This window comes from Balaenoptera acutorostrata, chromosome 5, assembly GCF_949987535.1.
Source record: "Balaenoptera acutorostrata chromosome 5, mBalAcu1.1, whole genome shotgun sequence".
NCBI classification, from domain to species: domain Eukaryota; kingdom Metazoa; phylum Chordata; class Mammalia; order Artiodactyla; family Balaenopteridae; genus Balaenoptera; species Balaenoptera acutorostrata.
In genome coordinates, this window is record NC_080068.1 from 18985007 (window position 1) to 19011621 (window position 26615).

The 26615-nt window shown below is 42.8% G+C and overlaps 1 protein-coding gene across 4 annotated transcripts in view; it reads right to left on the reverse strand.

The window, feature by feature from the left end:
• TSPAN5 (tetraspanin 5) overlaps positions 1-25955 on the reverse strand; it is a 172952-nt gene extending 146997 nt beyond the window's left edge. For 2 of the 4 annotated variants that reach the window (XR_009008382.1, XM_007184064.3), the window contains exon 1: positions 25498-25953. Coding sequence is in view for 2 of the 4 variants with exons in the window: in XM_007184064.3 (XP_007184126.1) it covers positions 25498-25578 (81 nt within the window). In the remaining 2 variants the exon portion in view is untranslated. Of the gene's footprint in view, positions 1-11630; positions 11744-25497 lie in introns of those variants that run through there. The other 2 variants (XM_057546979.1, XM_057546982.1) reach the window with 2 other exon arrangements.
• Between the last annotated feature and the right edge of the window lie 660 nt (positions 25956-26615).

Genomic DNA, 26615 nt, shown 5'->3' on the forward strand with positions numbered 1-26615 from the left:
GTAACGTCCAACGATGCTGGTGATGGGGGAGAAGGTTGCCAAGATTCTGGCTCAGCCAGAAAAAAAATGCGCCTGAACGTAAGACAGCAAAGCCAGTTCCTTACACAACCCTAAACTGCCTAGGCTTGCCTTGTAACCTTGTTCACACAGCCTCAAAAACCCTGAGCAACATAATGTTAAAATGAAATGCAAATGCTAAAGCTACCCTACCACAGTTTTCTCTCTCCCACAAATCAATGAATCTTTCAACAAATCTAAACAAGACAGATCTCAACAACTCAATATTCTCAGTTTGTCATGACCTCTTCAGTTATGTCACCCAATAATACAATTGAAAATGAAGTTATTAAGAGTTCTGAGTGACACGGGAAGTTTGCCTTTCATCTTTAGAGATGGTGTTCAAATTGCAGATCCTTTCTAGGATTGAAAATCTGTGAAATCACATCTGGTCCCCATTTATTTCGATGTTCATCACTTCGATGAACAGAATTAAAAATGACTGGTAGTCACCCTTTGAGAGGATATGATAAATAAATGGAAAGGAATCATTTTGGTTACAGCGGTTATACCGCCCTGTACCACTACCCCTAAAGATTAGCTTTTCATGAAATATATCACAAATAGAAAATAGAACAGTGCCTAGCCTCTCCTGTATGTCAAGAATTCCCATGCACATAACTAAAAATGATCACAGTAAAAATTACTTACAACTTATATTCATGTCATACCCTCTAGTTTGCAAAGCTCTAACTTTTTTCAGTTACCTTGAAAGCACAAGCAGGCAAATATGCACTTGACTATCAAGATTTTTCACAAGGGCCCTACATGAGCCAACAAAGGAAAACTGTCTGGGACCAAATTCTGGATTACAGTACATAAAGTTTCCCTATCTGAGAGTGCTGTGACCCAGACTTCAAACAGTCAAATACTGTCAACTGACACATACATATGTGCACTTTTTTTTTTCCTTTTTTGAGTAACTGTATTCTTTGCAATAATACCAATTCATTAAATGCGGTTTAATCTGTATGTGATTATAATGTGTTTGTTATAAAAGCAGTCCACAGACAGGAGGGGAAAAAAATCTGTGTGGATGCTTTGTCCCAATTTGAATTTTTAAAAATATATAGTCACCACTCTCTTATCTTACTAGACATACCCTAACTCACCGCGAAACAGAAAGGCCCTAGAACACAAAGGAGGGCTCTGTGGTTCTGGAAGGGACACGCAAAATGGCATCAGAGCCTCTGCAGGTGGAGGTCGGAACAGAGGTGGAGAGAAGTAAGGGACTAAAGGGGTTATAAACCCAACTGGGAGGAGTGGGAGAAGAGACAAAAGATGCCCAATCTTTGGAAAGTCCTGTAGGCCTGAGCTAGAACGGATCACAGAAGTCAGGACGACAGCACTGAGGCCTTCCTCCATAGCCAGGCTTGCTGAGCTTTCAGGGAGAGGGGTAAAAGGAAGACGGGAGCACAGCAGAGAGAAAGCCAAGTAAAACAGGCATTTCCCATCACCCCAAATCTCCACTGTCAGGCCCCACTCCCGAACCAGTACATCTTTTCACATCAGAGAAGTGGGAACAAATTAGTTCGCGTTGGGCTAATGGTTTACAGCTAACTAAGCACTCTCACATTTTCTTATTGAGTCATTCATGCATTCAAAACAATTTCTGGAATGCCTTCTAAGAGCCAGGCCCTGTCAAGACCTGGAACGAAACCCCATTCAGGTGCTGTCCCACAAGGACCTCAAAGACCAGTGGAAACGGGCCCCCTAACCGAATTGGCACCAAAGACAACCACTGTGGCAAGCACCCCATGGAGGTGCAATTCCACCAGCCTAATCCCTACACAAGGGAGGGATTTACTGCCTGCTGTCTTCATCTTTTCACCACTGTTCAAAGTGGTTCCAAGGGTGGACCTAGCTAGACAGAACACAATCCACATGATTTGACAGCTTGTAAAACTCACAATAGCCAGCTTGTATTTTAACCATTTAAACCCACCTTTGATGTATCCTTTTAAAAACAAACAATTTGCTGTGAATCAAAGACAATGAGGTAAAAAACAGCACGTTAAAAGGGAAAAAAAGAGACTACAAAACAAAACAGATTGCCCAGAACCACTCAAACTGAGAAAGGCAGAGTGCCAGGCTGGAACTGTGGCTAAGAGCATCCCACAGCCCTCCTCTATATACGCCATCCAACTGGCCAGAAGCAAGATATATAAGCTCTTTCTTTTCAGTATTATAGTAGATTTTGGTGTATTTTTAATGGTTTTGAAAATGTTTCTGAAAAAGAGCTATAAGGAATTTATGCTGAAGACAAAACAGCTAAATGGAATATAGCTAAATGATGGGGCGGGGCGGGGGTAGAGGAAGTTTGGCGAAGAGCTCTCAAAGGTTGTAATTCTAGAACCAGCTCTTGTAAGAACAATTACAGCAACACTAGCAGCAGCTACCCAGGCCCCGAGATAAGTGCTTTGCACTCACGTCCTCTTTGCTTTTTACAACTTTTAATGGTAGATACCACACCTTTGGTAGAAGGTAGACAGAAATGGTGGACACATCACTGAAAGCAGAGGTAAGTGCAAAGTTACAGTCAGAAAACATAAATAAGCTCACAACCTGGGGCCAGCTCCCAAGCCCCTATTCCCACAGGGTGACGGGGAGAGAACCCAGTGACACCTGCATACACCACAGACTGCATCACAGCAGAGGACCCCTGAACTTAGGGAACCCGAATTTTATAACGGACATCATATATGCCTATCCCTTTGCTCCATACAAGTATGGCTGGGGAACAGACTGTGGATGAGAGGTGAGAAATAGGCAAGGTCCCTATAATGGAGTTTAGCTTTAATCCTGACCAAATTAAGAGCCATTTAAGAATTTAAAGCAGGCAATGTGACACAATCAGATTTACCACTGGAGAACTCTCCCCGCAGGAGACTGGAGTGTTGGGGAAGGAAGGGAGTACTGCAATCCTGCAAGTGAAAAATGCTGATGGCCTGAACCAAGGAAGGGACATGTGGTGGAGAGGAGGATGAGAGAACACACTGACTGAGTTAAGACTGAGCAGGTATTACTGCTGACAGTAATATTCAGGGTCCGAGATTTCAACCTACTAGTAAGCTAACAAGTCAGCCTACCACCGTTTCACAGATGCTGGCAGGACTCGTGCAATTCCTGGGTCAAAGGCAAAGACTGGTTTATTACTCACAGCAATACAGTAGCCATAGTATCAGCACCTGCACCAGTTCCCCGAGCAACAATTCCCACAGGACCACGCAGAGGGAGCACACCGGGAACTGCACTGCAAGAGAGGACCCTTGAAATTAGGGAGCCCAAATATTTTTTTTCACGTGTGTCTATCTTCCAAGGCTTTTCACTCTACAAATATCCTTGAAAAGGTGGTCCAGAACAAAGGCAGTCAGTACCTCAGCTTGCAAGATATACAGAAACATGAGAGATTTATGGAGAACTGTTTTCCAACATACTCACTTTGCCTGTGAGGATTAACTGAGACTCAAAAAGCTTAAGATGAGTCAGGGTAACATAGCTAGAAGGTAACAGAAGTGACATTCAAACCCAGACCTTATGATGCCAAGTCCCACTACCCTTCATTATGCAAAATCCTATTACGGAAAACATACGGGCTTCTGCTAGGGGAAGGGGGTATGGGGGTGATAAATAGGTCCTCCAGGTTTTCCTGGAGGTTGTCAGCTCACATGGGAAGGGAAAAGGGACATACTAGTGGCTGGTAATTCTGCCTGGCTATAAGGATATAGGTTCTCCTTGGGTCATAGGGCTCAAAACTCGAATGACAGAACAGAACTAGGCTGCTATAGGAGACAGCAGTGGTGCATCTCTATGTGGCGGTACAGTTCTACTCCAAGTCTTTCGTTAGCCCCTTCCTAAATCCACCCGGCAAAATTTTAAATTTTAAGTGAGAATGCATTCAGAATGGTGAAGAAACGTTTATATGTGAATACTTGGCCTTTATTTCCTAAAACTACTTACAGAGGTATGCAATAAAATAACATTCCATATAAAAATGATCTCTCTTCATCTGTGCATTTAAACTAGCTAACACTTCACATACATAATTAAAAGAAAGTAAAGTAACTGTATTAAGAAACTGAAAAGAATTTGGTTGGCAGCCTCTTCATTTTGATAACAAACATACCGGATTCAAGAATCAAAGGTAGGGGTTTCCCTGGCGGAGCAACGGTTAAGAATCCACCTGCCAATGCAGGGGACACGGGTTCGAGACCTAGTCCCAGAAGATCCCACATGCCGCGGAGCAACTAAGCCCGTGCACCACAACTACTGAGCCTGTGCTCTAGAGCCCGCGAGCCACAGCTACTGAAGTCCGTGAGTCTAGAGCCCCTGCTCCGCAACAAGAGAAGCCACCGCAATGAGAAGCCCGCGCACCGCAACGAAGAGTAGCCCCCGCTTGCCGCAACTAGAGAAAGCCCGCGTGCAGCAACGAAGACCCAACGCAGCCAAAAATAAATAAATAAACTTTTTAAAAAAAGAATCAAAGGTAACTGGAGACAATTACTTTTTAAATGGGGTTCATTATTTTGAACATGAGTGATCGAGTTCATTTATTAACATAAAAGTGAACAAATGACTTGCTTGGCTTCAAGGGGACAATAACAGAGGTTCAGCACTGGCAGGTCTTTTGGTCTCCCTGGGCTCAGTGGAGACCAGCTGGACTGCAGACACTACTCTGAGGTTTCTTAGCTCAGTCTGCAAGGTCCCAAGGCCTCTGAGCAGTCCTTGTCAGCCGGCGGGACCCTCTCGCTTGGCAGGGAGCTCCCAGCTCCACATGAGAAGCCTCCACCCTCACCACCATCACCACCAGGTTTCTCCACCAGGAGCGAAAGGCACAGGTGATACTTATCACACTAACAGAAAGCCTGAATCCACTCAGCTTAAGGATAAAATGTATAGGCCACTTTATAGGCCACTTATTTTTTTTTTAACATCTTTATTGGAGTATAATTGCTTTACAATGGTGTGTTAGTTTCTGCTGTATAACAAAGTGAATCAGCTATACATATACATATATCCCCATATCCCCTCCCTCTGCGTCTCCCTCCCACCGTCCCTATCCCACCCCTCTAGGTGGTCACAAAGCACCAAGCTGATCTCCCTGTGCTATGCGGCTGCTTCCCACTAGCTATCTATTTTACATTTGGTAGTGTGTATATGTCCATGCCACTCTCTCACTTTGTCCCAGCTTACCCTTCCCCCTTCCCGTGTCCTCAAGTCCATTCTCTACGTCTGCATCTTTATTCCTGTCCTGCCCCTAGGTTCATCAGAACCACTTTTTTGTTTAGATTCCATATATGTGTGTTAGCATACAGTATGTGTTCTCTGACTTACATCACTCTGTATGACCGACTCTAGGTCCATCCAGCTCACTACAAATAACTCAATTTCATTTCTTTTTATGGCTGAGTAATATTCCATTGTATATATGTGCCACATCTTCTTTATCCAGTCATCTGTTGATGGACACGTAGGTTCCTTCCATGTCCTGGCTATTGTAAATAGAGCTGCAATGAACATTGTGGTACATGACTCTTTTTGAATTATGGTTTTCTCAGGGTATATGCCCAGTAGTGGGATTGACTAAGTCATATGGTAGTTCAATTTCTAGTTTTTAAAGGAACCTCCATACTGTTCTCCATAGTGGCTGTATCAATTTACATTCCCACCAACAGTATAGGAGGGTTCCCTTTTCTCCACACCCTCTCCAGCATTTATTGTTGGTAGATTTTTTGATGACAGCCATTCTGACTGGTGTGAGGTGATACCTCACTGTAGTTTTGATTTGCATTTCTCTAATGATTAGTGATGTTGAGCATCCTTTCATGTGTTTTGTTGGCAACCTGTATATCTTCTTTGGAGAAATGTCTATTTCGGTCTTCTGCCCATTTTTGGATTGTGTTGTTTGTTTTTTTGATATTGAGCTGCATGAGCTGCTTGTATATTTTGGAGATTAATCCTTTGTCACTTGCTTTGTTTGCAAATATTTTCTCCCATTCTGAGGGTTGTCTTTTCGTCTTGCTTATGGTTTCCTTTGCTGTGCAAAAGCTTTCAAGTTTCATTAGGTCCCATTTGTTTATTTTTGTTTTTATTTCCACTTCTCTAAGAGGTGGGTCAAAGAGGATCTTGCTGTGATTTATGTCATAGAGTGTTCTGCCTATGTTTTCCTCTAAGAGTTTTATAGTGTCTGGCCTTACATTTAGGTCTTTAATCCATTTTGAGTTTATTTTTGTGTATGGTGTTGGGGAGTGTTTTAATTTCATTCTTTTACATGTAGCTGTCCAGTTTTCCCAGCACCACTTATTGAAGAGACTGTCTTTTCTCCATTGTGTATTCTTGCCTCCTTTATCAAAAATAAGGTGGCCATATGTGCGTGGGTTTATCTCTGGGCTTTCTATCCTGTAGGCCACTTAGTTAAACCTTTGGATGGCTGCCCAATGCCCACAAGCTGCCACACTGCACGATCCAGGGAGCAAGCACTATGCATGCCCCGGGGAGTTATACAGTTCACAACCTGTGTAGCTATGTGTGGCGGCAACCCTCAGGGATAGGGGAGCACTCCCACAGAAATTCCCCCTCAAAATCCACTTCCTGACCCATGAATTTTTTTACCTAATCCGTGAATCCCCAGATTTCAGCAGTCATCATGGATCTCAATTGATGGCTGCAGGAAGTTAATCATTTTCACATATCATTAAGTGAATGAAAAATATTATTTAGAATTTGGTTCTCACTGCCAGTAAGATTCACACTGGAAACACCAGGAGTGGGGCTTCAACATCTCATGTATTTGAGCCCTGAGAGCCCTCTCTCCATCAAGAATCTTAATGTCAGGCCTAATCACCACACAGACATATTAGTCTTTTGATGGGGGAAGAACTAAATACCTACTGCAGATAACCGGTAAATACACTTTTACAGATACATTTTAAAAAACACATACACACAAAAATTATTGTTCTGAACAAATGTCCTTACTTGGCTCTCATCAGCTGCACGACTGTTCATTATAAACGCTTCTCTAAGTTGCCTATACCAGCTTGGAGGTGATCTCTGTGTCATTCTCCAAGAGGCTGGTTAACTGACCGCTTGAAAACAATTCATTGCACAAGTATGAAAAAGCACCCAGAAAGTCTCTTCCCCAGTCCAGTTCAACAGGGCCAGGCTTCTCCTCCTCAGCTCCAGCCCACTGCCTTGGCCAGGACTTTCCCGCCTCTCTTCTTTCAGGGCCAGACATCTGACGACCTCTGCATCTTGCCCTGTCTGCGCCCTCTGGGCTGCCCCGGCTCCCAGTATTCTGTGCTCTCCCCCACTGCCACCAAAAATTCTGGACCCTGTTGCTCGGCACGCTCAACATCAGCCCCTCACGTGCGTCAGCTCTGCCTCTTACCTCAATCAGGATGCAACAATTCTTGGTAAGGATGCGTTGGCCTCCTTGGGTCCCTGGAGTCGCACTGAGCAGTGGCACAGCTGAGAAGTGCCTGAGAAGCCCTCGTCAGGTCTTAGAAATCTGAGAAGGAAGCTCTGCAGAGCCACCCACTGTCGCCTTCCTAAACACATTCTTCGTAGGTGAGGCCCAGGTGATTATGTTCTAAACAGGACACATCCGAACACATTTAACAGGCTATGTATTCAACTTATATACAGTACACCTGTGTCCGGTCTCGATTTGCTTTTGCCCTCCTTCCAGGGTAATGCATTGGCCTCAGTACTGTTTCACGGAAGCTGGCAGAAGACACAAGACTCCTGGGTCACAGACAAAGGACAGTATTAGCAGCAGTACAGTGGACAGCATGGGCGCTATGCTTGTCAGTTCTCCTCACCCCAAAGTCCAGCGGCGGTGGCGCTGAGGGGCCCAGATGCAAGCTGCACGCGCTGCTTTATGTTTGCGGCACAGCTGTGGAACCTGTGCTTTGGGGACCTGCTGCTTTATAACAAGTGTAGGTGAGGTTGCTCTTTGCCCCAGGGAGAGACATTACCTCATCCTTCAAGGCTGCTCGCCACAAACACAACCCTAAGAAATGGCCCAAGTGAAGAGCGTTTTCCGCCCACCCAGCAAGACATGGCGAAGCACAAGAGACCCACTGAGGAGTGTCTCTGAGCGACCTGTGTACATTCCTCAATTTACACGACTGTCCTTATGGGGTTCCTGGTCCCAGAAACTCCTCCACATGAGCCCCCCTACACTCTTCATGTCATGGGTTACAAAAGCAGCAGCATTACGCCCCTCATTGGAAAGGTACTTTGAAACACTCCAGAGTTTAACTGTTCAACAGCACAGTCTGGGATCCCCCCAAGCATATCCTTCCCTCAATACAGTGGCCCAATACCACCTCTGCTTCTCCTCTCCCTTTCTGTTTCACCTCCCCCACTTTTTGAAACTTTTCTATATTTAGAAAGGCACAAGAGGGGCTTCCCTGGTGGCGCAGTGGTTGAGGGTCTGCCTGCCAGTGCAGTGGACACGGGTTCGAGCCCTGGTCTGGGAGGATCCCACATGCCGCGGAGCAACTGGGCCCGTGAGCCACAACTACTGAGCCTGCGCGTCTGGAGCCTGTGCTCCGCCGCAGGGGAGCTGCGATAGTGAGAGGCCCGCGCACCGCGATGAGGAGTGGCCCCCGCTTGCCGCAACTAGAGGAAGCCCTCGCACAGAAACGAAGACCCAACACAGCCAAAAATAAATAAATAAATTTAAGAAATGCACAAGAAATCAAAACATAAACTATATATATATACATATACATAAATATACACACATTTACATACACACACACACACACACATATATATAGTGAACAAGATAGAAGCTAGTCTCAATCTCGGCAAAACTTTAGTTCCAGAAATCTTCATCTATATAGCTGAAGGAAGAGAAACCACTTACGATAGTTCAGAAAATGAAAACCGAGACAAAAATCCACTTGAAAAATACACTCTGAAAAGAACTAACTTCGGGGAGGGAAGCTGCTTTCTTTTACTATAATGTCAATGATTTTTCAGACTTATATTTTTTTATTTCCCAAACAGTGAAAAGCAATTTAAAATGCCAGATTCCTTACAGTTCAGCAGCCAATAAAACACCATTTGTAACAAAAATTTGTAAGCATCTAAATATAAATTCAGTTAGAAAATGTGTAATTACAATCAGAATAAATTATATATTAATTAAACTTTATTAACATACCTACTTGTGTATAACAAATTTTTGCAGAGGGGCCCAGATGAATGCTAATCTTGTTACTAAACGGAGAAAATTAATATAGATGGCCAACAGGCACATGAAAACATGTTCAATATCGCTAATTAGAGAAATGCAAATCAAAACTACAATGAGGTATCACCTCACACCAGTCAGAATGGCCATCATCAAAAAGTCTACAAATAATAAATGCTGGAGAGGGCGTGGAGAAAAGGGAACCCTCCTATACTGTTGGTGGGAATGTAAATTGGTACAGCTACTATGGAGAATAGTGCGGAGGTTCCTTAGAAAACTAAAAATAGAATTACCATATGATCCTGCAATCCTACTCCTGGGCATATATCCAGAGAAAACTCTTAATTCAAAAAGATACATGCACGCCAATGTTCACTGCAGCATCATTTACAATAGCCAACACTTGGAAGAAACCTACGTGTCCATCAACAGATGAATGGATAAAGAAAACGTGGTATTTATATACGATGGAATATTACTCAGCAACAAAAGAGAATGCCATTTGCAGCAACATGGATGGACCTAGAGATTATCACACTAAGTGAAGTAAGTCAAAGACAAATATCATATGCTATCATTTATATGTGGAATCTAAAAAAATGATGTAAATGAACTTATTTACAAAACAGAAATAGACTCAAGAGACATAGAAAACAAACTCATGGTTACCAAAGGGAATGGCGAGGAGGGGGGAGGATAAATTAGGATTCTGGGATTAACAGATACTGACTACTATATATAAAACAGATAACAAGGACCTACTGTACAGCACAAGGAATTGTATTCAATATCTTGTAATAACCTATAATGGAAAAAAAATCTGAAAAAGTATAGATATATATCAAGATATGTATAACTGAATCACCTTGTTGTACACCTGAAACTAACATTGTAAATTAATTATACTTCAATTAAAAAATGGTTATTAAAAAAAGAAAATTACTTTAGATTCAACTAACTTATTTCAATTAATAATTACTGGGTACCTGCTATATTTTAGGTATTTTTCCAGGCATATTTCTATTACTAGAATTATTATTTTATTGTAACTGTAATATTCTGCATATACTACCATTAAAAAAAAAAAAAACAGGTAGGTTCGTGGCCTCAAAATGACCCTCTAGGCAAGACACGAGAAATGCTGGCATTTGTGATAAAGAAACAGAGGGCTGATCAGGTCATGCCAGCAATGGACATGGTGAACAGCTGCAGCTAAACGTGAGAAGAAATCAGGGTCCAGGAAGCAGGGGAATGGAGCAGCTGCCCCAGCTAGAAAACTAAACTCTCAGATAGATCTAGTTGCCGAAGGAAAGTGTGGAGATGCAATCTCCTGCAGTAGGTGAAGCACCAAAGGAAACAAAGTTTGATGTGAGAGAAAAGTGCTATTATACAGACAGCGCTTCCCTAATAAGGAAAGTTGAGGCTCCTGGACTCCGACAACACCTTTCCCGGGTGATACTGACTCAAAAGCCTGCACCTGCCCCAAGCACTCAGCTATTCCACACCTGATTCCAAGGTCAGCAGTCACGGAGCGCTCACCCCGCTCAGGCTTGGCACATGCGTCATCGCATTGAATCTTTACAGTTATCCTAGAGGTAGGCTTACTGTTACCCACTTTTTGCCCAAAAGAAACAGTCCAGAATGATGACATAACTGTCCATGGTCACGCAGCTTGGAAGTGCCAAGGCCAAAATTTGAACCCACGTAGTCTCACTCTTAACCACTATCTTAAACACTGCAATATTCTCTACCTAACTTGGCTGGGGTGGAGGTGTGGGGATAAAGAGCAAATGTACCGGTTTTTTTTTTCTTTTTAAATGTCACCTCATACTATCTGGAGTACATCAGTGCAAACCAAATAACAAATACCATGGGTATCTGCTTTCAGTAATAAAAAACCCAAATAGGACACGTGAATTCGTAGGTTAAGTTCATCACCACAGAATCTTCCAACACCTAATAGTTTGTTTAAATGAAATATGAACAATATTAGAGATGACAAAGAATTTCAGATAATACCTATGCCATCAAGATTAATCTATTCAATATGCAACTTCACATGCAATATAATTGGAAGCCTTTGCATCTCTGCTAACTTAAAAGCCACATATGGAATCCATATGAAACAGGAGTTTTCAAGTCTGCTCATTCCAAAGGCAAGAGCAATGCATAATAAATAACCTGAATACTTACTTAACATAAGCAAGTTGATGTTAATCAAAATGACTGCGCCAAAGCTGTTTAGTAGAACCAAATGCGGTCAAAGCACTGAGACTTGGAAACTTGGGCAATTCAGCCAGCACACAGCCTACTAGGCCAAATGCCGACTTCATCTTCGTTCAACGCGTAAATGGTACACAGATACCTTTTCCACCGTCCTCAGCACGACATCAAATCCTCCAGGACACCCGCCGTCCCCTCTGCACGCTCTTCCCACGCAGCGAGGCTGGGAACCGCGGAGGCCACGGAGACGCGCGGAGCCCGAAGAGACGCGCGGAGCCCAAAGAGACGCGCGGAGCCCAGAGCACCAGCTGGGGCTGCTTTATAAAACGGGGGCTTCGCGGAAAAGTGGATGAAAAAAAAAAAAAAAGGATTCCACTATGAAGAGGGGAAAAAAGGTGAGGAAGGGGGGTAAAAACTAGAAGCCTAACTGATTTTTGAGGTCCGTTTCAACATATGTTTTGAGATTATATAATCAAGAATGCAAAAGACCAATTAAAGGATAGTTCCAATACTTGAGCACGAAAAGACTTGCCAAAGAACACTCAGTTAAATATTTGCACAGCCATTCCTGTTCAAAATAATTCCAACCTTCTGTGCTTTCATCAGCAGGTTAACGTCGTTAAAGAGTAAGAAAGAGATTTAGTTACCCCCAAAGCAAAAAGCCCTATCTTCTCCGTTCTGGAATTAAATTCACGGAAAAAGGGGGGGCCGGGGGGGAAGGATGGGATTCAATAGCAAGGATATTTGAAATTTAAAAACTGCATTCTGAAAGGTTCTTAGCAGTAATTAATGATCTGTTGGTGCCTCCAGCTAGGCTGTAGTAATTTCATAATTCAAAAGAGTTTATTTTCTAGTCTTCATCTAAGAACCAAAACAGCAAGAATAGTGTTTTTTCCTGCTTATGTCTTAGGTACTAAGACTGATCTCTGGTTTTTATTTTTAACTTACAAAAAGTTTCATTTAGTTTGCATATTTATAGGATAATGTAATAAAGAAATTTTAATCTTTTATCACAAATAAAGTTGTTTGGAGGTCATATGGTCATTTAGGTAGTTTTTCTTTCTTTATCCAAAGAAAGCATATATCTACTCATAAAAAAAAAATCCAAGGATATAAATCAATATTTAATATGCATGAAGGATATACACTGATAATATATTTTTTAAATATCCAAGGATATATGTTAATTTTAAATGGAATGTACGTATTTCACAAAATATAAAAGATATTTCAGTCCTCTTTTTAGTGAAACCAATCCTTTTATTTCTAAAATATTGACTGTTTATCTTAAAGAAAGATGAATGAGTAAAACATTATTTTCAAACTTTCATGCAATTGTTTCAGACCCTCACTGGAGAGCAACTTTAAAACTCTCAATGCATACAGTAAGAATATTAGGGATTATTAAATCTTTGCAGACTTGCAAAAACCTTAAATGCCACATATCATCTAGCCACCTCTTCATTCAATTTATTCTTTCAAAAACCCCAACAGACAAAGCTAAAAAGAACTGGTACCAAAAAAACACTACTTTCCATAGGATTCCAGTTATGAGATTAGAAAAAAAATACTAAGTAGAACTTCTCACATGAGTTGCCATGTGGGCAGTTGCTATCCATCCTTGAATAAGGAGGCGCCAACAATGAAACAGGTGTTCAGAAAGTTCCAACTACATTTTTCTAAGTAAAGGTCATGCTGAAGAACATTTAAAGCTAAGAGCCTGGGTTTTGGGGGGTTTTGTTTTTCAGTTACTTAACGCTATAACTCCTTCCTTTAAAAGTACAGGGTTTTTCAAATGCCTAAAGCAGATTTATTGATTTTTTTTTCGTTGTGTGAAATTGATGTTTATTCACAAGGTATTTGTTCTGTATGTTGAAACACTTATTCTAAATGTTGTCCTGAGGGGGGAAATACTGGTAAAGTCAGAAGAAATGCTTAAAAGCTAGTGATGGAAAAGCACATTTTTCCTTTACAAAGTTAAGTAACTGCAGTTTGCTAAATTTGAATCCTTGTGACTACCACTGAAACTCTAAAACGGGCTGTTTGTTTGTTTGTTTTGGGGTGTTTGTTCACTGCTCTCAGAGCACTTGACTGAGTCTACTTTTAATATAATTGAACTGAGTTATTGGAATGTGGTGAATTTCTTTTCCTTAAAAAAAAAGGTATATTAATGTTGCTGTATTGTTTTTACAATAAAAAAGTATAAAGGAAGTACCCTATTCTAAAAAATGCATCAAATAAATGGATTCATTCCAAATTGAACATAATCAATAGTAACTTGAAGGAAGAGGAGACGGGGGAGTAGAGGAAGAAACCCACTGAGAGAGATTTCCTAAGTATTTCAGGTTGACTTTCTGTTCGCCTGAAATCCAATTTTCCAAAGCATTTTCCCTTTTATACCTAAGATGTAATTACTCACTGGGCCTGGGGGTAGCAATTTTTCAGAAATTGGGGGTACCCCTCTTTTTTCCCAACAGGAAACAGAACCTGGAGTAGGCAAGAATTTGAACACATCCCCCCAATCATTTTACCTCTAGAGATTCGCCCATCTTGCTAATAGGTTTCAGCTTATAAATGCATGTCTTCCTGCAAATTACTTAAAAGCAGTGTTCCCCAAAGTGAGATTCCCTGGTGACCTGGGGTGCCAGAGGAGACAATTTTAGAATACAGCATTAAATAACCTTAAATAAGAAAGTCATTTCCTTTTCAATTCTCTTTTAATCCTCTGGTCTACTCAAGGAGAAAGTCTCCATTTGATCCCAGGATGTTGAATGCTTTGTACACTTGTTAACTTCCACTGTAACAAAGGAAAATAAGCCTCGGAGTCAGGCCTGCCAGCAGGCACCAAGAGCTACCTAGAAGTTAACAAGCCATATTATTGTTATTGTATGCATTTGAATAGTGATATTTTTCAAGTTTCCTTTTTAAATAAATGTATTTAAGGTTTAAAAACGGAGTCGATTTAAAGGGAAAGAATACGTTTGAAATGGTCTAGATCCTTGAAACTGAAAATGAGATCAGTGGACCAGGAATACCAGCCTCACCTGGGAGCATGTTAAGGTACCGGATCTTCGGCCCCTCTCACACCTACCGAATCAGAATCTGCATTTTAAACGAGATTCCCACGTGACTTAAATTTTACAAAACTCTGGGGTGGCACAAAAGTTTGTCCAGAACCATGCAGGCAGTTTGCAAATGACTGAGCTTTGAGATTCGCTGCTTTGGCTAATCAGGTGGCCATCCTTCAGACACTCAGCGAAACCAGCTAGCAGAGGGCTGGGGACGAGGAGGAAACTCAGTGCTTTCCCCATGGGGAGTCACAAACCATCAGTGGATCGTGAGGTCAGTGAGTGGGCCTAAAGTGGCAGCGTTGGGGATGCTACAGTAAGCCAAAATGACTTTAAATACGCTCCTATAATGTCCTATCATGCCACATAAATCATCTTTTTTACTAATGAATACTACAGTAAAAATTCTACCTAACCCTCCCCTTTATCCCTCCTCTCCCCCCTTCAAGGGCTGAGGCTTTCTGCACATCTTCAGCATGGGAAAGAGTGCCAAGCATCCTTGGACCTACTGAATTAGCATGTCCTGGCCTTTTCTCCCAGAGCTGAGCCCCATTAGAGAATCATGCTTTGGAAATAGGGCAGCCCAGGTCTTCCGCGTCAGGTGACAGTACTGGAGCACAGCTCAGGGCATCCCAGTAACGCTTCAAAGGAGAAGCCAGGCAGTCACTCATTCCCAAGATGGGTGGCCCAGTTAGTCAATGATCCGGGTAGTTCAGGCCAAAATCCTACTCCTTCATCAGTTGGAAAGACATCCAAGGGGAAAGCCTGAATTATCTGTGTTGCTGACTCAGTGTTCACCTTCACAGACTAAAGAATGTGTCGGAAATACCGAGGAAAACAATGACCAAAATATACAGGACTTATGACGCCATAAAAGCTAAATATATATACTTACAGCCATCTAGGTATTTCCAAAATATCCAGATTTAACAGATTTTAATAAACTGTTTCTATTTCTCCCAGGTGTTAGGCCTAATACCAGAGTCCAACATTAGAAACTCAACTTCCCAGTACAAAACACCAATATGAGACAGTTTCATTTTGCAAAGAAAATGAAGAAGAGTGAAGCTAATGGGTAAAGAAAAATGGGAAAATTAACAACAAACAATAGACATGAATTCATGGTCTGGTATCCATGATAAGAATTACATGCTATTCATTACAATGAAAAGAACATTGTGAACATTTGTTAGATCTTTTTTTTTCCTTTAGTTATTTTGGGAATGTACTTATGTAGGCAGAACATTACAGAGAACAAAAAATATATGTTACAGTGTAAGATTACTGTAATGGTTCTGAAAGAAGTCAAGAAAAAAACCACCAAATGAAATTATGGGTGTTGAGGAGAATAGAGTAATAATTGCTAATACCTATTGATTATTCCAAGCAATTTTATACATATTAACTCCTCTAATCCTCATGACTCTGAGGTAGATGTTGGGTCTTAATATTAGTGATAACAACATTAATACTACTGCTAAGAATGCCATTTTGCAGCTGGGGAGACATAACCTTAAGGTGAGTAAGTAGCCTGTCTGAGATCACAAGCCTGCGAATGGAGCTGGGTAAAAATCCAGACACACTCAAAATCCAAACTCCTTAACACCAGACTTCTGCCTGCCTACCACCAGAGCACCAGAATGCCCAACTCAGCATAAACCTTTTATCACTCTCTAATACTAGACCCTATAAAGAATTTTCCTTAAAGGTCAGTGGCTGTGAAATCTTCACAAGTTAAGGGACTGAGCTATATTGATAGGACTGTACCTTAAAACAGGAAAACTGAGTTTGGGCATTAAATGCTTCAGGAGTGATTAGAACTACTTACTTGGCAGAATTAAGTTTTAAGGCTGCTTTGGGGGAAATATTAACAGTTTGGGGAAATTTTTGTTGGAAGCAAAACATTATACTTTGAGAAATGCTTAAGTCAAGTATTCCTCTTTTATTAGGATGACTTAAGTACAAAGCATTAAAATAGCTGGCCTGAATATTTATTAGAGCAACAGCTGTTCCCTCCAGATTTTTAGAAATTCGGGACTAAGTGCCAACTATAATTTAGAAAGAAATTTTTCAATGAGTAAAAAGAGCCCTATGTCTTGCAATACTTATCCAAATAGTAAATAGTAGCTGGAAGAGGTATAGAACATCACTATGCCTTTTCAATGAGAAGAGCCAAAATGTTTGGCCAAACACTTCCAAATACTATTGATATTTTGTTATTGAGGTTGGTGATTACATTACTTAAAAATTATACCTTACATTTCATAATTAACAATCCTTTATGTACAGACAGATAATACCGTAGCGCTAACCACAGGGTGTGTACGCCATTCTGGGTATGTTTGTTCAGGAGTGCTTATAACTATGTCCCAGTAATACATCTCAGAGAGATCGTTTAGATTTTTATTCAAAATTTTATTTCTTTCAAAAGATTTCCACTTTAGGTGCCGAGCCATAATTGAATACCTAATTTTTTTGTTTCTAAAGGGGGTAGATGAAAAGGAAGACATCAGGGGAAAAAATGAAAAACTTTATTGTGCACACTCAGTTCTACATTGAAACTTTTCTTTGTAAGGAAAACTGACAAATATCAGGTTTGAGTCCCCTGTGTTTGCTTTACTGTCAGCTCTCTGTGACAGTGCTGCAAACTTGGATACGAGAGAAGAAATGTCCCTGCTCGGCATGACAGCAGAGGGAAGTCAACGGAACTGCCACAGAGGTGCAGAAAGCAACTCCCCTTCTCCCCACCCCCAGATCAAGATACTCAGGGCTGGGGGCACGGAAGGAAGCCTCTGGAAACAGCCTGCAAGGAAGGGCACCTTGGACAGGGAGGCTGGTTTGTGGAGGGGAGGACCGTTCACTGTCTTGCATCTGTGGTTAGACCCAGCCCACTGTGCTGAAGTGTGCAGGACAGCAAGGGCAAAGGAACAAATGTCTATTTCTTCAATGTTCCTGTCGAATAAATAACTAGCTCCTATCCCTATACGATGCTAATTTTTAGCCTACTAATTGCAGCACAAGAGGTTCTCTTTAGCAGAGATTTTCTCATTTTGTTTTTAGGGCTTTCAGGTTTAAAAATAAACTGGCATTTTTGGATTAATAAAAAAAATTCCATGAGGGATAAAATAGGCCACATTATTTTTTTCTCATAAGCAAAGAACACTAGCTTCATGTGCTGGTGAAATCAGTCACCATTTGGTCATAGCCCTGTACCACCCACTCCCAGCTCCCCCTCCAGAGAGTAATGGCAAGAGATGCCACATCTTGCCAAGAAAAACAAGCTAGAGCTTCTCCACCTCAGCTGGGCATCAAAATCACCTGCAGGGATTAAAAACAAAAAAAGCCAAAAAAATCCCCACTAAGTCCAGGGTCCCATCCCGGACCTACAGAATCAGATTCCCTGGACCTACAGAATCAGACTCCCTGGTGGACCTACAGAATGAGTCCAGGGCCCCATCCCGGACCTACAGAATCAGAATCAGACTGAAATTTTCTAACAATTCACTGATTATGCTGCTGTGTCTATAAAGGCACCTGAAATATCAACTAATCCTACAGAAGTCACCCCTGATCAGGGAGAGGGACGTCCTATGCATGAAGAAAAACCCATAGGAGAAAAACCCATATGAGGAATAATTTTTTCTAAACATGCCTTGATCTTCAAGATTTAAAATTATCTGAAGGCTAGAATGGTGGTTTTCAATTGTTTGTTTAAGCAGTAGACCCCTTTTTGCAAGCAAAACCCTTCAGGATATCTCAGAATATCAAACCTACTGGCTGAGCTTCTCCAGGGGAAAGAGGGCAGAAACCCACTCAGGCCCCGGTACACCTCAAGGAAGCCTAGTGCAGCTGGTAGCATGGTTTGAAAACCACCGGGTCAGAATAAGACATTTAAATGGAATAAATATGTAGTACTAAACCTAAATTCAAATAATTAACTGGAGGGTTAGGGCTTCTGATTAGCACTTAGCCTAGGGAGATGGGTTTAACAGAAGTTCACTTGAAAAAGAGATGAAGGTTTCATTTCACTAGAAATGCAACTTGAGCCAACTATGTTCTCTGGCTGCCAGGAAAAGCATGTGCAGTTTAGCCTGGGTTAATAACTACTATTTGTACTGAGAGATTTACCTTGTAGAAAGCACCTTCATATGCATGATCTCATTTAGTACTGGATAACAGCTCTGCAAGCTATTGGAATTATTTTCGCCATATTTTAGATGAGCAACTGAGAAAATAATGTGTGAGAGTAACTTACTCAAAGATGAATCCAAAAAAAAAAAAAAAAAAAAAGATGAATCCAGGCTTCTGCCTCCTGGGCTAGAGACTTAAGGGGGAGTTTGAGAATAACAACCCACCGCTCTCTGGATGGTAGGAATGGTGTGTGAAAAACGTGTTTCATTCTGGTCGCTACATTAATGGAGGTGTGTCCAAATGGGACCATAGGCAGAGTACCTTAATCAGGGCAAAGAACAATCTGGAAATAGTGTATGAAGAAGACATGGAAAAACCAAGAGCCTTTAAAGATGGAAAGCAGAGGGTTTAGAAATGACATCATGGCTATTTTTAAAGAACGAAGGTCTGTGCACAGGGAGATAAGTCTTATATTGTATCGTATAAGAGTAACCTAGGCCCTTCCCCTTCTCCTTCCTGAAAAATTCAGTCCTAAAGTGGGGACAAGGGAAGGTAAGCCTTTGTCCAGGAACAGGTATGGGGAGGGATGTGGAAGCCCAGAGCAGGGTATCAGAGAAAGGTGTTCACGGTGGGAAGTAGGTTGTGGCACGGCATGCTGGAGCAAAAGCCGTTAAGGAGGGCAACCATGTGAGGGGCAGGGGCAGCAGTGGAAGACTGCCTACATAAGGGGAGATTTAATCAAAAAAGTAAATCATTAAGAACAATGGGAGCCAGGATTCTCACTGTCAAAGAAGGTAGTTATAAATACGGAAAAGGAAAAACCTAAAATAAACCCTGTCGTGTCAGAGAGGGATTTGAGATACCAGTGTGAACTCGTGGTTTTCAAAATATATAGCTGGATATAGAAATGCAGATGTAAACGTGTGTATGTGTACATATGTGTATATACGTACACATATTCCATAGTCCTGTCCACTGAGAGGCCCCAGGGGTGGTGATAGCCTCAAAGCAATGAGCACACTTAGCAACCAGATCTTGGCTTCTAAATATCATTCTCTGTGCAAAGGAACCAGGGCTCATTGGGGAAATGGCTGATACAAAAGATGAGCTTGGAACATGTTGTTCTGCCAGAAAGCAAAGAAGGGCTCAAAGAGTGATGGGAGTTAAAGGGCATGAAAAGACTGCCAAACCTGGAACTAATGGCAACATCAAAGTAAGTAATGAGAGTAACAGTTTAATTAAAACACACTGGAAAAAAAGAGACCAAAAGTTCTTACTGATATTAATTAATTAATTAATCAATCAAGATTCTGATGAGGAATGGGCTTTTTAATACATAATTTCACAATAACTTGCCACAAAATATGTATAAATTACAAAAGGGAAAAGAGTCATACTTTACGGTGGAGAAATTCGGCAGACAACACTTTAATCAAGTAACCATCATCAGTAACGGAACAAACACAAACAGAAATCAGTGCCACTTGATGGAGGCAATGAGAGGACTGCAGCACTATCTCTGTAATTCTCCTGCCAAAGATGCACAGCCTGAATCTGAGAATGAAAAAATGGCAGACCAACACAAATTAAGGGACATTCTACAAAATAACTAGTTTAAAATCTTCCAAAGTGTCAAGAAACTGACAGTGAAAGACTGAAAGAGACTAAAAAGATCCAACTAAATACAATGTGTCTTCTGAACGGAATTTCTTTGCTTTAGAAGACATGATTGGAACAACCGGAAACTTGAATGAGATCTAAGATTTAGATGGTGGTAATGTATCAGTGGTAATTTCCTGGCTTTGATGGCTATACTGTGGTTACCTAGGAGAACATCCTAGAACATATACACTGAAGTACTGGTGTTATAGCCATCATGCTGGCAACTTTTTCTCAGATGATTCAGGATAAAAACAAATTGTACTACTTGCAATTTCTCTGCAGGTATGAGACAGTTTCAAAATAAAATTAAAAATCAACAACAGTATATTAGGAAGATGGAAGTTCCAAGGGAAAACTACACCTAGTTTGCAGGAAAGATGAAACTCTCAAATGATTAAAGTGGTCCCCAAACAGATCCATCCTAAGGAGGGCTGGAAGGATGTTAGAGAGAAAATGCCTCACTGAATAGTAAGTTAGAGGAGATGATGCCTATGTACTCTCCAATGATTTCATAATTCATTCATTCAACAAACATTTATTAAACACCTACTGTTTCAGACAATATGCTAGACACTGAGCTTATGAAAATAACTGAGAGACAGTCCCTGCAGTTGGAGACCTTATATTCTAGTGAAGGATGGTGATTCAGAAGCCTGCAGTTAGAATTTTAAGACAGGCATCAGTGTTACATATAGAAAGAAGCATGTGACTCAAGAACACTTTAATAACACTTTAATAACAATCTTTAATACTCCATTTTTCATTTATGAATTTTCAGTAGACTACACAATAGTTTATTATTCTATCATACTCAACATTTTCATCCTGACTTTTGTGTGCTTGCGGGTGGTGTTGAGACATATGCAAAAACTTTATCACTTTTCAATTATGAAGATATGTAAATGACTTACTCTATGTTTTATTTTAGAATAACAAGCATCTTCTAAAATAAGATTCAAATGAGAAGCTAGGGCTATAGTTATTGAAAGAGACTTAACACTCCAAAAGTGAACCCTGTTATGTTCTTCAAAAGTCACTCCACATCTCTGTTCTCCAACTTCTACATCTGTCACAAAGATGTCATAATATGCTTGTAAGATGCTTTGAGATGCTTAGAAGAAAGACGTCGTAATTATAAAGTTCTGTTAAAATACAGGTTACTTTCACCTTTTGCCAGGGACTAACGATTACTGTGGACATACTAAGTAAGACAGAGTGATCCATCTAAATGAGCTCACCTCAGCAGTTTTATGGTGGGTGAAACATTATTTGGTTTTCCAACTTTTCCCCTTGGCTTTATTTCAATCTTCCCAGCATATCATCAAGTGAGAATGCTTCAGTGCCTTCTCACTGACCCAGGAGTGAGAGGCCAGAGCAAGCAAGTCAGTATTCAATTACTTTCCCCACTTAGGTCTATACACCCTTCTTACACTCTTCCCATTTGACACTTTCATAACCATATTTAGCTTTCTTCCTACCATCTCCTTGTAATTCAAAAGGCAGTTTAGACTCCCATATGGTTGCCATCGAAGCTAACAGATGTCTAGCAAATTAAAACAAAAATTATGACTTATAAACTGCTGATGTATCATCATTCCAGAACATCTTACAATTTATAGTGAATCATAAGATAAGACTTCCTACTTATGCCCCCCGGCAAGGTTCCCTAAATCTCTCTCCTCTCTGAATTTAAACCCTGTGGAAACAAATGAGATGCAACATTCTGCCATCAAACCTGGGTAAACCTCCACTTAAAGATACAATGTAATATTTGCAAGCACACCAAAGAGAAATTTGGCCTCAAGGATCCAAGGCTTTCTAATCTCTGTATAGCAAAGAGAAGAGAAAAATGACTTGCTTCTCCCAAGTCATTCAAGGCTTCCACGGATCCATAGTGCTTTTTTCAAATACATGACGATCCAATCTGTGGAATCCATTCGCCTCATCTCCTTGGCAGATATTAAGAGGAGCATCCTTACCTGGTAGTAATGATGCCAAAGTACCAGGCTAAGGTATTCTAGAAGTTTTATAGCCAGGATGGAACTAGTCTAAAATCTGGAGACAATGACACAGACCATATTCACCATTTGTTAAATACTGAGACACTGTGCTGGGTAATATCTTATCTGATTGCACCCTTGAAACTACAACTCTATTGGATAATGTTATCTTTCCTTTATAAATGAAATTAAGGCTCAGTGCAGAAGACTGTATTTTCCACGACCCTGACCCTTGTCTGACAAAAGAGGGAATTTCCTTCTTCAGCACTTTGAAATTGAGCAGGGCTCCACTCGAGCTTAAACCAGTGGAACAGATGAAACTGACACTGGGCCAGTTCCGGGAGTAGCCTTCACGGGCTGGAAGTTTCTTCTGCCAGTCTCAGAGACAGGAAGAAGCCACGTTTAGGTGCTCTAGCCAACAAATCTGGCTGAGCTCTCGGCAAGCATCAACTGCCAGTCATGTGAGGGTACCATCTTGGGTATCCCCCTGCAGTGAGCCTTCAGTTAACTCCAGCCCAGCCAGCCACATCTCACTGCAACTGCATGGGCGATTCCAAGTGCAAATCACCCAGATGAGCCTGGTCAAATCACAGAACTGTCAGATATAATGAAGTTTTATTTTAAACCGCTAAGCTTTGGGGTTTTTTGTTACGTAGCAAAAACAAATTTACAGAATTTGTAATAGCAATAACAAATTTACAGAAGCAGGCTGCCCATTCCTGACCCCAGTTCTTCAGTCAATAACATCTTAGTCTGAGTTACTGTGATCAAGTATCATGACTACCTTCCTGCTGATCAACACTCTAGAGACCAGGGTACTAAAAACTCAGAGATTCCAATATGGGGTAATTTTGAAGCAGACAACAGGAGAGGAAAGGTATGAGGGCGTATATGAGTGGAAGGCTTTAGGCACAGAAAGGAGGGACAAGGTGTGTAGAAAGCAGAGTAAGAGAAGGGCCGTTGTAACAGAGGCATCTACATAACAATTCTGCCTGGGGCAGCTGGTCTAGTTCCACAGCCTACATCTCTTTTCAGGCTTCCCGTAAAACTTCCCCCAAGAGAGGAAGACCTTCAGAATGAGACAAGACATGACTCTCTTCTGGAACTCTCTATGCAAGCACTCTGCAATTCTTTGAAGCTCTCCACAATTCCAGAGGTTTTGCTACAACCTAATCCACAGAAAATACTCAATGTGCCTCTGTACACTACAAAATTACACCAAACTGTCAGGGAAACGAGCCCAAATCCCTTCATTTCTTTTCCACCTCCTGCTATGAAACTGCAGAGAAAGCCCCTGGGTACTTTTTGTTGCCTAGTAGCTGAAATGTGCAACTTTTGGAAGTGTCCAAGTAGAATCAAGAGGCTTGGACTCACTACGCCAACAAGATCCAGTCTTAATTCGGTAGTCCTTGACTCTCAAAGTCATGAAAGTTTCAAGTTCAGATAAAATCAAAACGCCTCACCCAGAAATGTGACTTTTAAACATTTCCAACAAGGGTTGAAAAAAAGGAAGCAAGGAAAGAAAATAATTTCTCCTTCCTATATTTGTAGCAGTGTTTGACTGCAGGGAGGGGGGTGACTGCTGACAGGAATCATGTCCAATCCCTGGCAAAAATGGCCTGTGAAAGACTAGATCTGATATTTATTCATGTGTCCCCCCTCATCATCAGTCCTGAGGCCAGATGACATGCTGACACAGAAAGTGGTCTCCAATCCCTTCCATTTCCTTTTGCAAAACATGCATGAGCAGTGCAAGGTACTCCTATAGAAAACAGAAAATAAAAATAAAATAGCCTAGTAAATGTGTGGCAGAAAAAAGAAGAATATAAAGAGCTATATTGACAACTATTCTCATCGATGTATATGTTTACATCGTATGGCCAAAATTAAAGGAGAATCAAAATAAATATACCTTGTGTTCAGACTGTCGTGGATTATTATTGATCCCACCACTAGATTATTGTTTATCTCACACTGAACCTACACTGAACAGCAACTTGGAGAACCACCCCCACCCCAGACAACCACCATCTTTACTTTCCATGGGGGGAAGAATGGGGGGCAGGAGGAGTGCCCAGTAAGGAAAAGGATGGGATGGGACGGGATGGGACGGGATGGGATGGAAAGGAAAAATAACACGGTCTTTGAACCAACGTTTTCCTCTTGTCCTAGTGAACTCTTTGTCTGGTTGCTGAACATGTTTGTGAGATCAAGGAAAAGAATTCAAACAAAACAAAAGAGTAGGCAACCCAGCCTAATTACAATAGGTGCCCAGCACATTGTAGTGCCAGCAGAGCATGGTTTGAATCTTTCCTTCAAGCATTTGCTCTCCCGGTAGCCCCATAAAACATGTCTCGTACACCTTCTCCTCTGCATTTCTCCAAGGTTTCCCCAAAACGGCCCGCTCTATGTCACTCCTCAAAAAGGAGGACGTGAGGCACGAACACACTGAAACATATGTTGATGGTGACTTCTTATTATCCTGACAATAATACAGAGAGAGAAATAAATCCCTCCACCCCACACGCCCACTGGTCAGTCCATTACGCAAAAGGAGCGCTTTCCAGATGAAGGGGAAGAGCGTGCAGGAAGCGTTATTCACGTGCACATTACAGAACGATATACCACCGCATCTGCATCCTACACAAAGCCCGAGATGGTGCAAGAAGATACACGCTGAGCATGGCACAGACCAGCCGCGGCAACACGGAGCCAAGCCCTCGTCCAATCAGATCCTTGTTAGAAGGTGGACCTCAGGGTCGGGTCTGCCCGATTAGCCTTCCCTGTTATGACACCACGCTCAGCCCAACATCCATATCCCACCGGGAGCAAATCTCATTCGAGTGGCTGCTCATCTCTCAAACTGCCGAGCCCTTTCTTTCATCTGCATCCACGCTATTCCTCCCTTAAAAAGCCACCCCAAGGCCTGGGTGCCCCCTTTCCGGCTCGGTTTTTCTTTTTACCTCTTCGCGTTCCTAGAAAGGATTAAATGTTTATCTCTCCAACGCGCAGGCTGAAAAGGCGGAAGGCAGATGCTCCGACAAGCGCCCGAGGGGCTGCGAAAAGTAAAGGCAGAGAGCAACGTGGGGGAAATCGTCGCGAATCGATCGGCCACGATAGCCGAAATCCCAGAAGCGCTCCAACTTACCCAAAATATGACATTGAAGCCAAATATGAAATATTTGATGCAACAACTGACTTCAGGACCCTTGTAATGCTTCCCGGACATCCTCTGGGTTCATGAAGACACTTGCCCCGGCAGCCCGAGTTTGGAGCCCCGGAGCACCGTTGCTCGGAGCAGCACGTTGGGGAGCTGGGGCTCAGGGACGCCGCTCGGGGGCCGCGGCGCAGCGCAGCGGCAGGGGCTGAGCAGCGCAGGGACCGACCTGCGGAGAGCGGCTCCCGCACCTCCAGCCCCTCGCGCGCCGAGGCCGCCGGAGCCGGGGTGGCCGCGAGCGGGCGGGGAAGCGCGTGCTGCAAGCCCCGAGCTTCGCTGGAGCTGGCCCCGAGCACAAGGCGAGCTCCCAAGCCCGTCCGCCAGACGATCTGTCCGTCGGTCAGTCTCCGGGCAAACGCGGCCGCGGCAGATGCTGGAGGAGACGCTCCTCGCCCGCCCGCCGGCTCGCGAGCTCCCTCCCACCCCTCGCTCCGCCCGCCGATCGCTCCGCCCGCGCCGCCCGCAGCTCCGCCCGCCTCCCGCCGCTGGAGCCTCGGCGAGGTGCGCGCGCGCACGGGCCCGGGCTCTCCCGGATGGCGGTGGGACGAAGTGTGCGCGCCGCCCCCTCCTTCCAGCGCTCTCCGCTCCTGCTGGTCCCTCCATCCTCGCCCCGCCTCAGGCCAGCCCGGAGCGCCGCCGACCCGCGAGCCCTGCAGCGGGGTAGGTGGGGAGGATGGCGGGGCGGAGGGAGAAGTACGGGTGCCCGGGGAGCACGCCCATTGGGAGCAGCCTGGAGGAGTGACGGGGGTTGATGAGCAGCGGGTCCCCCTCTGCCACCGGCAGCAGCAGGCAGCTTCTGGAGGGACGCGGGGGAAAGGGTCGCTTTGGGGCGACAGTAGGGATCCTGAGTGAGAATCCTCCCCGCGACCCCCGGACGAGCCTCCGTCCTGGGTGTAGCCACACTCACGCCCCGCGCTCCACCACCCGGTTTTGTGCCAAGAGAAGACGCCGGGCCACTGAGCCGGAGAGGAAAGGGGTCGTAGACTTTGCTGGGAGCAAAGGGGAAGGATAAGGTGTTAGGGAACGGGGAGAAAAGAGAGATGGGAAAT